The 15,206-nt window shown below is 44.4% G+C and overlaps 1 protein-coding gene across 8 annotated transcripts in view; it reads left to right on the top strand.

Annotated features, from left to right (window-relative positions):
* The window catches only part of tacc2 (transforming, acidic coiled-coil containing protein 2), a 51,318-nt gene that overhangs the window by 4,693 nt on the left and 31,419 nt on the right, over positions 1 to 15,206 (top strand). For all 8 annotated transcript variants that reach the window (XM_056396273.1, XM_056396270.1, XM_056396276.1 and 5 more), the window contains 3 exons: positions 4,469 to 4,716; positions 5,816 to 5,923; positions 7,911 to 14,240. In XM_056396273.1, the coding sequence (XP_056252248.1) occupies positions 4,469 to 4,716; positions 5,816 to 5,923; positions 7,911 to 14,240 (6,686 nt within the window). The remainder of the gene's footprint in view (positions 1 to 4,468; positions 4,717 to 5,815; positions 5,924 to 7,910; positions 14,241 to 15,206) is intronic.

Raw genomic sequence — 15,206 nt, 5'->3', positions numbered from 1 at the left:
GAAGATAATGCTAATAAAGTGGATAGTTTAATATCGTGTGAAAATCAGCCACAGATGAACAGTTATGCTTGAGTTTCTTGACTTAGAGCCAGTTAAGAGTAAAGCTGGTTGTTGGAGCTGTCATGTCCATGTGTAGGGTAGAGCTGGGATGGTTGTATCATTGCTCAGTTGTATCTCCAATTTCTCCAATTAGGACCAAGTTATGAATCACCTGATTCACTCTATAGATACTCAATTTAGTCCTTATTCTACATGTGAGGAAGTATAGCACCCTGTGGCAGACAGACAATTTTAGAAGGAAAAAACTAATTTTGAGGTAAGACAGTTTATTTTTTACTTTATATTTTATATTTATTTTTGTAACAGCACTGCCTGCTAGGTCGTTAAACTCCTCAAACTTACACCATGTTTATTGTGCGTCTATGTAGATATCTTTCATGCTAGTTGCCAGTGCTAATGTTTTAGCTGTAAGCTGTAAAGTAAGCTAGGTCGTGGCTACGCGAGTCTGTTTAGTTGTAACAACAATACACACACACACACACACACACACACAAACACATTCACAAATCTGCAATTGTTGAAGCTGGTGCACATTTGCACATTTTGTTCAGCTTTATTATTAAGTTCAAATGTCTTATCACTACTATGACTGACAGTAGCTAACGTACTTGGCTCACACACATATACACACACTATTTATGTTAAAAAGTCAAATAAGTGATGAATTTAAAGCTTTCAATATTAGGTCATAATCCTAAATCATAATGTTGCATGTCACACCAGTGTTTATTATAATGTTACATTTCAGCCCAGGATATGTTAAAGCTAACCTGGAGTGTGCGGTGAGACTAAACCATGCATTTTCTGTTTGTGTTGCAGAGATAACACCTACACCATTTAATAGCACACTTAACTAGTTTAAATTACATTTTGAACACACTGGCTTAAAAAAGCTCAAAGATAGAAACAGAAACGTCAAAAATGTTATGACCATCCCCGGTCTCCCCTGCTGATGAAGACAGTAATGATGTCACACCTCAGTAACAGAGGTCAGAGTCAGATGAGGAAGGTACTTCAATGTTGCAGGAGGATGTTGTGTATCTCTGTGTGCATGTGCCCACGTGTGCCTGTAACCAAAGCTTCCTGGAGTGTAATCTGATCCTCTCTGAGGGGGTCACTGCAGGTCCGACCCTTGGCCTAATTCCCAGCATTCACCTGCAGAGGCACTGTCAGTCAGTGAGTGCGTGCAACCAGGCCAGAAGGCACAGCAGCAAGGGAAGGGGGGAGGAGGCTGGAGCAGAGGTGGATAGGGAAGGGCTGAAGAAAGAAAAGAGGGAAGGGAGATAGAGGAGGAGGAGGAGGAGGGAATAGGGAGAGAGCTGAGTGGAAAGAGTTTACAGGAGAGGGGGAGGAGAATTGTCAGCACTTCCCTGTGGCCAGCCCAGTCAAGTCAGTCAGTCTCAGCAGCACACTGTGTTTGTTAGTGCGTGGTAGTGTAGTGTTTCTAGACTCTACACACACACACACATACACACACACACACACACACACTGCAAAAAACAGGAGGTTCATGGAAATTTAACAGGGGAGCGGCAGCAGCAGAGGACAGGACAGGACTGTGAAGAGGAGGAGGAGGAGGAGGAACTTAGCTGAGTCAGTACAGGAGAGGACGAGGAGCGTCAGCAGCATGTGTTGCAGCATGTTTGTGTCGTCGTCTGCCCCCTTCAAAACACAGAGGCTTCCCGTACACTGAGCAAGGTAGGAGGGTAGCAGAGGAGCTGCAGTGCACTGTGGAGTCACCTTCAGCACAGTGGAGCACACTGCCGGGTAAGTGCAGCACAGAGATGGTGGGACGGAACTTGTAGGGTAGAGATGTGTATTATTTTACACAGGGTAGAGAGAGTGTTTAATGTTTGTGTGTATGTGAGGGCCTGCTCCTGCTTAGCACCGTCCTCTCTCTGTTTACAACGGTCATGTGTAAAGCATTAGAGCTTTGTTAGCACAGTGATACTGACACGTTCAATTAACAGTAAGTATTACTCACTGACAGTTTCCAGGCAACCTCAGTTTGCTTTCTGTTTTGTTCTCGCGGGTTAATTAATAACAGACATTGCTTTCTGTGTGAGGGTCAGAATAACTGAGAAGAAGCCTGAGCTTTTCCACCTCCACATGGTTTTTACAATGACCCTGCTAATGACCTTTTAAAGGGCCAATAATGTGGTGAATGAGTGTTGGCTGTGAACTTGGGCCATGCTTTGCTTACTGTTGTTGCTCCTCATTGTGTAGTGTAGAATTTAGTCTGTTTGCTGTCTGCATCATATTTTTATTCTTTCCTCTCTGACAATGTGAGAGTTCAGGCAGGAAACAGGAAACCTAGATCACGTCTACATACAGCCTTCGTATGATACAACTGCGTTCATCTCTGCATGCATAACTGCTGAGGTGTGGAGGGATTTTTTTTATCTGATTGTGTAACATTAATAGAGAAAATAAACAGTAGGTAGATCACAGGCATCAGAGTGACACTCTTACCTGCAGAAGTTATTTTTTATTGGGTTCTGTTTCTTTCTCTCTGTGGTTCTTAAATGTTTTATGTTTTTTTTTTTCCGCAACCAAATGTGTTGGCAGGTTTCCTTTGAAAGGAAGAATAGCACTAAAATAGTGCCTTTAAAAATAACTTCATGTGGCTTGAGCTTTACAGATGTGAGGAGGGAAGCTGCACATCATTGGCCAACATTTTTTGTAAAGTCAGTCTTGAAGGCCGAGCACACAGTCAAGATGTGAACTGTTTGTTAGTCTTGTGCTCGTGAGAGCAAATGTTCATGTTTGTGAGAAATCAGAGGGAACCTCCATCTGTGTTGAGTGTGTCACACAAAGGAAGCTCTTTGTAGTGGTGACACAGGTGAAGCCAGTGACTCGGAGCCTCCCTGTTATACACACACACACACACACACACACACACACACACACACACACATACACATACACAGCTGTACCTGTTAATCTGCACTCAGTAACTGCACCCTGTAACCACATCACTGAGGTGAAACTGGAGCAAGAGGGGACTATTTGTAGTGACTCCACCATGAGGGAAGAGTAGCTACAACATTTGATTGTTTTTTTCATTTTATCAGTGTGATGCAAATTTGACTTTAAAATATTTTTGTTGCATTAATATAAGAATAATGACTTTAAAATATAAAAATAATATATTAATATATATAAATACATATATTTGATATCTGAGTTAATATTACTATCCACTGGTCATGATAGTCAGCTCTGTATGTGCGCAGCCATGCTGTCTACTACTGGCTCATAAATAATGAATGAACAGATTCAATTCTGAATCTCAGCAGACTCTTGATGGACAACACAGCCGTGTTATATCCCTCTGTGCTCACACACCGCGATTCACTAAAAGCAGGCTCTCTCAGGGCAAAGCAGCTCATACACACATGTTCCAGATGTAATGAATGTTAAAGGGCTGCACGTCTGCATGTGTCCTCACACGTGCAGATGTTTTTGCCCTGCACCTGACACACCTAGGTTTTGTATCTGAGTGGGTGAGTGAGGGTGAAATAAGGGGAAACTTTCCTCCTCTGTAAACTGAGGCAGATCTACAGGTATGTGGAAGAAATTCCATCACATAGAGGGTCCGTGATTGAATGTTGTGTGTTGCTGCAAGATGATGCTTTGGTTTGTTTCGACAGTGAAACAGAAAGAAAAACATGAGATTTTTAGATAGATGAAATCATCTTTTGTGTTTGTTCTTTTCAGGTTGTTTATGAAAGCGACTGAAATAAAGAGCCATGTTATTTATTTAATCCAGATAAAGAAAAGAATTAAAAGACTTAGAATGCCATCAGAATGATCTACTCTAGACAATTATTAAACCACAAGTCTGATTATGCTTGTCACAGTCTGGCAGGACTGGTTTTTCTGTAATGGTTATTTTTACTCGCTGGGTAAAAATGTTTTGACACCCTGACAAGAAACATGATCGCAGAAGTTTCAGGTGGAAAACACCAAAGGGTTGAATTAATTAGCTGCTTTTTTCCCTTCAGAATAGTAGTTATGTGATTCTCAAGGGTAGAGTGCGAACAAAGCTGCAGAGATCAGGCTCATGCAGTGAGCCTGGCATGAATTCTATACGCTGGAAGTAATCCTTTAATTTCAATAACAACATAAGAAAAACAAGTTGAGAGACAGTGATAAGGTGTTTGAGTGGAAGATGCACACTCCAGTCTATATGAGCTATGCATTATAATACAAACAATACTTGACTTGATAGTTGAACACACGGGTGGAGTTATTTTTTCATGATGTTTGGCTTTGACCTTAAAATCTGTCGGTGTTCCCGTGTTTGCCTGCAACATGTCCACACTTGTTTTTAATACACACTCTACCATGCACAGCACAGCAGAGGTTCCCGGCATGTAGCTCACTGTGTTTCACTGTCCCACAGGCTGAAGCTCACGCTGAGAGCTTGACCCAGAGGGACGACAGAGCGCTGCTGACTGCTGACACCTCGACCAGCCAGCAGACTCTGTCGACACAACCGGTTCTCCCAGATGTGCCAGTCATCACGGGAGTGGAGGAGAGCAAAGGTGCAGCTGGAGACCAGGAGGACAAGGAGGAGCTTGAGTTTCCCCATGACCTGCTGCCCAGTCTAGACTTCAGCAGTGAGCTCAACATCTGGGAGTCCTCGCTAGGGTAAGTTTAGAGGTTACACACACACACACACACACACACACACACACACACACATACACACATACGCATGCATTCACAATTGTGCAGGTAATGACAAGTCAAGATGAAACCAACTCGATATCACAGACAGAGGAAAGATGAGTTACTATTTGTCTTTTGGTGGCTCTTAGAGTTCTGAGGAAGTGTGAATCATCTAAACAGCTACAGTTGTTTGCATTCCTTGTCTACTTCCTGAGAAAAGATATAAACAAGGGAGATAAAAACCAGTGTGTTCTTGGATTCTCTATGGTAGATACATAATAAATTTGCTGTCACTGTGTAGCATGACTAATTTGGCTTTGAAAACAAATGTTCTCAATCAGCTTCCTATTATGAGCAATGAGGTTCAACACGAGCCCGCAGTCTCATGAAGGATATCTACGTTTGATTTGTTTGTCCTTGATTTTCTGACTGTTTTAAAGTGGGCAGGGTTCAGCAGGAAAAAAGTGACATTACATAAGTTTAGCGACATATAAATCAAAATGTGATGACAGTTGTCGGGGTTGTTGATTTTTTTGAGTACTAAACTCTTAATAATATCCACAGGGCTTTAACTTTTATTTAATTTAATTTAGTAGAAAATATTAATGTTATAGAGAAATACTCAAGATTTGAAACTGACTGTGGCCTTTGAGTTACAATGTGTCAGAAATCTGTCAGTCAGGCAGATGAATATTTATATTCCCTTTGAAGATTATGGTGGGACTGGAGCCTATTCCAGCATGCATTGGGTGAGAGGCATAATTACAGTGTGATTGTAGCTGTAGTTTCAACTGGCATTCAGAAGTCTAACTTTATTTGATCACATTAAGCACTGTATTATTCTTAATGTTTATATTATCATGTTGGTTATTTTCCAATGTAAAAATTATACTGTAGTAATTAGACACACCATCCATCCATAGCGTTTCATACCAGTATTGCATTACTGTAAAATAATGTCTTGTGTATTTATTTTGTTTGATTTATGACTGTAAGGGAACAGATTTGTACCAGTTACTCAGTCAGGGTGAAAGTGAATCTGATATTGATTTGTTGCATTGTGTGTGAATGTGTGCAGAGCTAAGACTAGCTCAGGTGAGAGGAAATGTGAGCAGGTGAACCCCCTGCTGGCGGGCCTGCAGCATCACATGGAAGTCGGTCGGCCACTGGTGGTCCTAGAGACAAGGTACCACGTGGACTCAGGCCCAGAGCATGGTGGGGGCTGGGGGAACAGCAGGGCGTCTGCTGTGGGCATGTGGTCAGCAGTAGACTGCTCGATAAAGATTAAAACCAGGGAGCATGGAGTGGAACAAAAACCTGACAGGATGATCGAGTGTTTCTAACTTATCCTTGAGTGGGATGAATTTGGAGAAGTTTGGGTGTTGTCTGTCTGAGCACACCTGGCTTGGTCTTTTTGTTTTGTTTGGTTTCATGCTTGGGTGAATTATCTGCAGATTTGCTCTATGTTCTGATGCAAGTGTTGCCTTGTCTTCTGCTTTGTGCGTGTGCTGAGGTTAATTTGTTCTGACATCCTGACTCAGTGCAGACATATAATTATTATTGCTTGTTGTGTAAAACTATGAATTTAAAACAAGTCTTGTAAAAACTTTCACTGCACACATACACTGTCTGCGGTAGATATGATAGGCAACAGCTGGCTGCATAACAAAACTTGCCAGCTTCAAACAGTTAAATCTATTTACTGCTCCACCCTTCAGTAGGGAGTGCCAAGTGAATTAAACACTGCACAGGCTTGAGTGGCAGGTTGGTGAGGTGATAGGTGTAGGTGTTGTAGGTGGAGTTTGTACTTAAAAGGAAATGACAGAGCTTTTATGGAGCAGTCATGTAAGGTCTTTATAAGCCAATCACATGCAGCAATGTTTGTAAAGAGATATTATTTATTTATTTACATCTGGACATGAATCATGACTTTTGTCATAGTGGTTGCTGCATGTATTAGAAAAACAGATGAGGAGATGTGGGTTCCAGATACCAGCTGGTGACTTGAGTAAGAGTGTAGGTTATAAACCTAAATAATGATGATGGATCTATACACTTAATGGGACTTAATGGTTAAGATCACCCCACTTCGTTTCCTGTACTGCAAGCTAATGGCTTAGCAGTGACTCAGCTGAAACGTGAAGAGCTAGCCTGATTGTTAAAGGCATTTATTCCAAGCACTCTAACATTGTGATGCTAACTGTGCACTTCAGGGAGTGTCGTGCAGGGTGATGTCACTGCTTTGATGTCTGATTGTGACGCAGCATTTGTATATTGGGAAAAACAATAAGGCTGTAATTATTTAAACAACGCAGTTCATTTAGCATACACAGTTACAGTTTAATAATCACTATCCTTTAGATCAAATCTGTATTGTAGAATTAAAACCAAAAGAGAATTCATTACTGTGATCAGGATGAAAGAGACAGTATTCTGTATACTGTATACATAATCAGTCAAGACTCTTCATAGCGTGTACTATGTCCATACATACTACAAAGCATAGTTCAGATACATCATTAATCAATCAAATAATTTTAATCAAACTACTTTTTATGGTTTAGCTTTTGGTAGAAATTTAAATTAGAAAGCCTTTATTGTTATTGTAAGCTCTGCATACAATGAAATTAGGAGCGCTGCACCTCATTGATGCATAGGAAAAAAAAACAGACAAGCAACATAAAAAAAACACAAGACACAGATCCTTTATGATAATAAACGTAAGATGAATAATGGTGAAAAATATATTCAAAACACTGAAATATGAGGTTGAGTGTAAAATTATAAATTCAGGCAGTCACATCAAAATGGGGAAATAATATTTCAAGCCTTGTTGCTGAGGAGTTTGCAATAAAAGCTTGAAACTGCAATGTATTGGAAAGATGCATAGGTGCTATAATATGTAGATTAATGCCTTAATAAACCGTGTGTTTTGTTGTGTATGAACAGGCTTGCATGTTCATTAACAACCATATGCTTGGAAACAGCTGGTATTATTTCTTGTAAGGGGGTGCACCCCTCAGAATAGGCATGCTGAGTACAGTTGTGTGATTGCAGTGTGTGGAGCATGGGCCTCTGCTCTGCCAAAGCAGCGCTCTGCGGCATCGTGGAATGACCAGCTGTCTGCCTGCCAGGCCTAACTCCTTTACTCTGTCACCCTACCCTCGTCTCAGGCCTCATGAGACTGACCCAGTTCTCACAGATGCCCGGCCCTCACCTCAGCCCGATGCCACACCTTACCCGGGTGTCCGACCCCTGACGCCTACCCCACTAGGGGTCATAGACCGGGAGCTCCAAGAGGCCTTCCAGGAATGTGAAGAGCAAATGGCCTCATTGGGGATTCTTACTCCCACAGAGAACCACAGCAACAGACACGACATGGTTCATAATGTAGGGAAGAAAACTGGGGATGTGATGGTTAACAAGCCCAGTGAGTCATTGTCACTGCCTCCAGTCGTAGTCCAGCCAGGACATAGCAACGGGGGCCATGGAAACAAGAGTACACACGGAAAGAGTGAGGCAGCAAACAGTCAGAAGGATACAGTTGTGTTTAGTTTCAGGAATTACATACTGGGAAATGAAAATAGTGCCAGAGCAACAGAGAGTGAAATAAAAGCAACACAGAGTCCGGATGAATGTCCAGAGAAGAAGCCAGGGACAGAGACAGATGAACAGAAGGAAACACCCATGCATACAGAATTAGAAACTGCCACAAAGACAGTTTCACCTACAGAAACCTCAAAAGATGCTGCGTTCACCAAACACAAACACAGTCTAAGAGAGGAACATGTTGAATCTCAGGCAGCCTCTGGGGAAAATGGCAGACTAGATTGTAATACAGTTATTAGAGATAAAGGCGGAGAGGCAATAACAGAGACGGCAGACATAAAGAGAGAAAATTATAGTGATGAGTGCAGTATTAATGTTTGCATAGCTGAAACTGAAAAGAAAGGTGATTCAGTTAATGAAGTATCAGGGTGTAATAATGTTCAGTTAAAGGATAAAGATGCATTATCAGAGCCGCAGTCAGGAGCACAGGCAGAAACCGGCAAACACACTGAGGAGAATCAGTCAAAAACAGACAAAGAGATGAATTCAGCAAGTGACAGACAGGCCGGGCAGGACAAAGAGGCAAAGAGGAAAGAAAAAAAGAAACAAAGGAAAAAGAAAAAGATGGAGAGGAAGGCAGAGGCTGAACAGAGAGCGAAGACAGTGGTACAGTCTGAAAGTGATTTACAGGCTGAGTCACTCATAAATGCAGGCATTCACGCAGACTCAGAGGCAAATGTACAATCAGCGTCACAGGCAGACAATCATGCTGTGATTTGTGGGGAACAGCCTGATAATGGGTTCGATTACAAGCGACAGCTGAGTCCCGCGGGAAAGCCCAGCTCCAGCCCCCCGCTATCATCCTCTCAGAGCGGGCAGGATCATCTTACTGCCTCTGCCTGTTCACCTGCGTCCAGCCAGACTCCTACGCAGGGGGCTCATCAGTCAGATAACCACAACCATACAGATGCCCCATGTGGCACGAATGAGCGGAAGCAACAAGCAACCGGAGATGTCATCAATAACCAAAATACACCCATGACATATGTTCAAACTGCAGTTATCAATCCACTTGCTTGTGGTGATCAGAGATCAGATGCACAAACACAGGAGGCTATAGTTACCACAGAGGCAGAGATAAGCACACAGGAGAATCGGAGCCCACTCACCAACAGCCAAACTTGTGTGGGAGAGAGTTGCGTGGAGAGTGCCCTTGAAGAGGCTTTAGTGGTGGTTGCTGTGTTGCCACTGACAACACCCACGATGCCAGAAGTGATAGAAAGCAACGGAGAGGGAGAAAGCGTGAGGTGTGATTCACTGAAGAGAGTAGCTACTGTAGAAACTGAAGAGAGCGAGGAAGCAGCAGGGGAGAAGGGATTGGGAGGAATAGACAAGTGCCTCGGCTCTGCAGACAGAGGGAGAGAAGGACTCCTGGACAGCCCTCCTCAGCTCTCATTAATCTGTTCACAGGGAAAATGCTCACTTGCATTCTCAGCCAAAGAGGGACAGGCTGCGTCTGAGAAAAGCTGCAGCAGCAAAATGCCACACAACTCGGCTGAGACTGAAATGAAGGGACAGAGAGAAACAAGCGTTCACAGTACAAACGCAGAGATCTCACCAGCTGAGGAGGGAGACAGAGAAAAGGAACCACTCCGGTTAGAAGCTTACATCAATACTTCTCCCCTTGGGCTACTCACTGGTCCAGATTGTCAGGCTCATAGTGCTGTGGGATTGGAGGGAGCCGGAGAGGGAGGAGGAGGAGGAGGAGGAGGAGGAGGAGGAGAGGAGGTGGGAGAGAAAGGAAGGCTGGCTACAGAACACAGTTCATTCAGCCAGCCAGAAGGCTCTGTTAGCGGGGTGTCATCAGCTGAGACTGAGACGTGTCCGCCCACCGATGTTGCCGAGTCACAGCTGAAGTCACAGAGCTGGAGTGAGCCGACTGCTACCATCACTGAGAGCATCTGCACTGAACAGGACCGTCTCTCTCACCCCTGCCAGGAGCAGCATGGCGCAGCAATTTCACCTCTCCCCACTCACCCTGAGCAGAGCTCCAGCAATACAAATGGAGGGGTAAGGGCTGATCTCAAACAGAATTTGATTGCAGAGGAGGCACTGTCTCTGGTACACGCTTGCGAGGAGTCATCTATCACAGAGACGGAGAGAAACTACGGCCAAGTCTTGCAGTCTTTAATCAAACCGCAGCCTTTGACTACTTCGCAACAAATCCCAGTCGAGCGACAAGCGAGCAACAATCAACAGGTCCAGCCTGAAAGTAGCACAACAGAAGCCAGGACAGCCGCAAGTGCAGCTGAGATCCAAGTCCAAGCTAAGGCCCAGAGCAACAGTGGTAGCCCTACTATGTCTGGAGTGGGTGTGTATGTACGTGCCAGCAGTGGAGGCAGCAACAGAGTTCACTTTGCAGACACTGTGAAACAAGAGGGCAGTTCCTCTGTGGATCTCAGGAACAGGTCAGTGTCGGCCATGGACTGCGCCTCTTTGCCTCCGCTGATCGTACATGAGAGTTTGCATTATCCTGTTGTTGAGGCCAGCTTCATCTTCCCGGACTTCCTCGGCTCAAAGAAGCTAGGAATCCTCACAAATTCAGCTTCTACCAAGGATGAACCAGCGAAACAGAGCCCAGCTGACTTTCCAAAACCACAGAAAGATGTCCAGGTGGATAGAGGTTTGGAGACTAAGGACACCAAGGAGAACTTTGCCATAGATGAGTCAGGTAATGACAAGTTGGTGACAAACGCTGTGGATTTGCAGCTGGTGAGCGAGGCCTGCACGAACCAGCTTCCCTGTCCCACAGAGAAGAATGAGACTGGTAACAAAGAATGTTTTGACCTTTTACAAACATCAGGAAGTGCCATTTCTGAGGCTGATCGCGCCACAGTTGAACAGGTTGAGCAGGTGATAAAGCAAGAAGAGGCAGAAACAGAGAAGGCTCCCATAAATGTATATTTGGCAAAGGAGGAAGAACTAAATAAGATCCATGCTGAGTCTACAGACTCGGTCAAGTGTGACCAGCCTCAGGAGTCACCTTTAATAAGTGTCGTTCCTGAAGAAAAAGAAGGTAACCAACATCCTCTGTCTTCATCCTCTGTGCCTCCAGCTGATCATGTCACCTGCGAGCCTTTAAGTGATGTCACTGAGTTGCCTGTTGGGCAGCTCTCTGCTGACCTTGACCCCAGTTCAAAACCTGAAACTGTCAACTTGACCCGTACAGCCTCTCTTCAGACAAAGCCTAGTGACCCCGGTTTTCAGCCTCCCACCCAATCAGATCAAACGCTTCCTTGTGGATTAGTTATCACAGATCCCATGAAAGATAGTGAAGAGCCTGGGTCCACAATTCACTCTGCTGATCAGACAGAGGATGAATCAGTGACTTCAGAAGTGACAGCCTCTGACCAGTCGATTCCTGTTATCGAGCAATTTGCCAGTAATCCTACTTTTGTACTGCAGCTTCCTGGACCAATGTTGAGTCACTTGGAGTTCATTACTGACTCTGATATCTCCCCTCCTGAGCAGACAGATAAGCGCTGTGCTGATAGTGATGGCACCAAAGGCTCCGGAGAGCTGGATGGCAACAAGAGCAGGGAAATGACTCAAGTGTTTTCAGCACAGGATCTGGAGCACATTGATGTCAGCGTTAAAGCAGACAAGACCGATCCAAAACGGGAGGAAAGAAATTATGCTAAAGAGTCTGTCATTGAGCTCGAGAAATCTGCGAATAAGAATGAAAATATTACATTTTTACAAGAGGAAAATCTGTCTCCTCCAATTCAGCCTCCTGCTGCGGTGGGTTCACTGGCAAAGGATGAATCCGATGATGCAATTTCCCTATCTCAAACAGAGCCAGACTCTATTACCATTAAACCTGTTATTTGTGAAGCATCCATTAGGGATGGCCTCATAAATGTTAGCTGCCCAGTTAGTTCTGACCTGACTAGCAATGAGGCTTATGATGAAATCAAAAAAGACAATATGACAGAGAAACACAAAACAGAAGATGAGACCTGCATGCAGTTTGAAGAGGATAAGGAACAAGGTGGAGAGGCAACAGTGGATAATGAAAAGAAAACAGCAATCAGCAGCAAGCTGCAGAAAGGAGAGACAGGCACAACACTACAACAGAGTAATGGGCCAGATAAAGTGGCCGTAGGGGAAATTGGAGACCAATCGCAGCCACCACACAAACATAAAGTACAAAAGAGTGAATCACCAACAAGGGATATAAAGGAGGAAGGAGAGAGGAAGAGTGAGATTGCATCTAAAAGTGAGACAGAGACTTCCTCCTTATCTCCCGACAGACCTGCCGGGTCATCTGAGGACATGCTACGCACTGAGTCTGGTACTGAACCTCAGACTGTTTATAATCAGAGTTTGAGCCAAACTTCGACAGCAACATTGGAACGCAGCTCTGACAGCAACACGGCACAAGATTTGAGTGCAGCTCTCAGCCAATCGCTGTCCACACCGGATCCAAACTGTTTTGCTCAGCAACAGGAGCAACAGCAGCAACAGCAGCAGCGTCTGGGATCCAGACATCCCACAGAGGAACTGTCAGGTGGTTGTCTAGAGGGGGTAGAAAAGACCAAAGCACTGGTTCCAGGGGTAAAAGGGGTAGCAGAGGAAGGAGACGGCTCCGTTGGGAGTTTGTGTCAGTCAGCAAGCAGGGATGAGTTGACATGTGATGACAGTGGAGGCAGTGAACGAGTGATAGGTCTGGAGAGAGGAGAGGGAGAGGGAGCACGAGCTGTGAAAGGGGCTGACGGGGTTTATGTGCCGTTTCACTGTGGCACTGATTTAAATGAGAGTGGAAAGGCTGCTGAGAAAAATGCCTCCACTGACATAGTAACAGCTAGCTCTCATGTAGGTGAGACTGGACAGGCGATGGATGAGAATAAAAGCCCCAGGTTAGGGTTTGACGGTTCAGATGCAGATTTAATGCCAGGCACTGAGTTTGCGAGTGATCTAGGTGGTAAAGGTCAGCAAAAAAGCAATCTGTCAGCTGCACGTCAAGACCAACGTGGACAGCAGGAGACGTCAGCGAACACTGCTGCATCTGTTGAGTCGGCATCACAGGAGCATGAGACTTCACCCTCCCAAATCTCTGTTTCATCAAAGGTCAGCACAGATAGTCATGACATTCATACAGAAGTTGTTCCAAGTGCAAACCAGGCTGAAAAAATCCATACAGAAAGAATCAGTACCCTGCCAGATCACATTGGGCAAGCAGACACTGTGGAAAAGGATTTCAGTGCTGCCATGGCTGTGAAAAGCAACAGTAGTGAAACTGAGGAGTGTGAAATTCTGGATACAGTGTGCGAGCCTCTTGAGCTACAAATCCCCAATAAAACCTCAGCCACACAAAGCGGCCCAGCAGTTCATACAGCCATAAAAGGCTCTGATGTAGAGGAGATCACAAGGGAAGATAAAGCAGCTTTAGACCAAGAGAAAGCTAGCAGCCAGGGGAAGGGACAAAGTGAGATAAAAGCGATAAACAGTGAAGCAACAGAAAAGCAGGGGGTTGAAAATCAAACTCTCAGTGGTAAAGACAGTGAAAGCGTTGTGTCACACAGCAGCACTGAGCCGACAGTTGCTCTGTTCAAGGCAACAGACAATGACAGTGATGTAACAGATAGAACAACTCCTGATGTTATCACAGTCCCAGCAGTCGTTTCCTCTACGTTCCCTGAAGATTCAGCATCGCTAGAGAAGCCACATGATGAGGCGTCGTTGTCACAGCCCCTAGATGTTATTGTGGTAAACCCCATTGTTGCTGCTTCCCAGTGTGAAGGGAAACCACTTGATGAAGCTCCTGCCTGCGTCACAGAGAGTCCTGCTCCTGGACTAACAGAACCAGAACCACATACAAACTGGATAAAAGCTCTAAAAGAAGCTGCGTCCCATTCGCAGCGTGATCAAGTGCAGGCAGTGGAGACCTTAAGGTAAACACAAGAGCATGTGTTTGAAGTTATCATATGAGCAAAATGCCTAAAGAACTGTAGATTAGAGGAGCACACACATGCACACGCACGCACACACACACACACACACACACACACACACACACACACACACACACACACACACCACACACACACACACACACACCACACACACACACACACACAAACACATTAAACACAAGACTTCACTGTGATGAAACTATGTTAATGGTAAATAAATGCCTTGCATATGCGTGACTAAAAGGTCAGTGGAGTCATCATGGGCCGCCACCCCTCCTTGTTAATGTGTTTCACAAATTAGCATGTTAGCATGCTGTCACATATTATCTGCTCATAGTAAGTCACATTGAGAGAGTCTCTTGTGTAATCTTCTGTTGTTGTTCTAGGTTCATGTCACCAGCCACAGCAGCCAGAACCACGACTAAGGAATAATGAATAGTGTAGATGAATATCATCGTTTTCATTAGTATTCTAATGGGTTGTGTATCTGTAATGTTCGGCCTATTTACCAGTCGTTTGGTATTCATGGATTTCTACTTACTTTCAACGTAGCTTTCCAGTAACACCGTGTTCAAGACTTGCTAGGAGTGATATTACAGAGAGCTGTGTGACAATGAATATGAATGAGGTAAACACAGAGCTGCACTTTGTATTGACTCGAGCTCTGGTCACATGGCTGTGCCTGTTGAAGTCTAATGGAAGTAATGCAGCCCTTTATATTCAAAGGATGACATCAGCTGTGACATCGTCTCTGCTCTCCAGGGCAAGAATGAGCCTTTTCTTACACAAAACACACAGCTCAACACAATGCAACGACAACACAAACACACACACACACACACACATACAGTACCTACAGTACTTCTACACACAATCACACCTTCTTGTAGGGGGACACAAGCTGCCCTAGCCACAGCAACACAAACATTTGTCATTTGTCAGTCA

Source organism: Seriola aureovittata, chromosome 14 (assembly GCF_021018895.1).
Source record: "Seriola aureovittata isolate HTS-2021-v1 ecotype China chromosome 14, ASM2101889v1, whole genome shotgun sequence".
Lineage (NCBI taxonomy): Eukaryota > Metazoa > Chordata > Actinopteri > Carangiformes > Carangidae > Seriola > Seriola aureovittata.
Note: the sequence above shows the minus strand (reverse complement) of the source record. Positions and strands in the feature narration are given on the sequence as shown.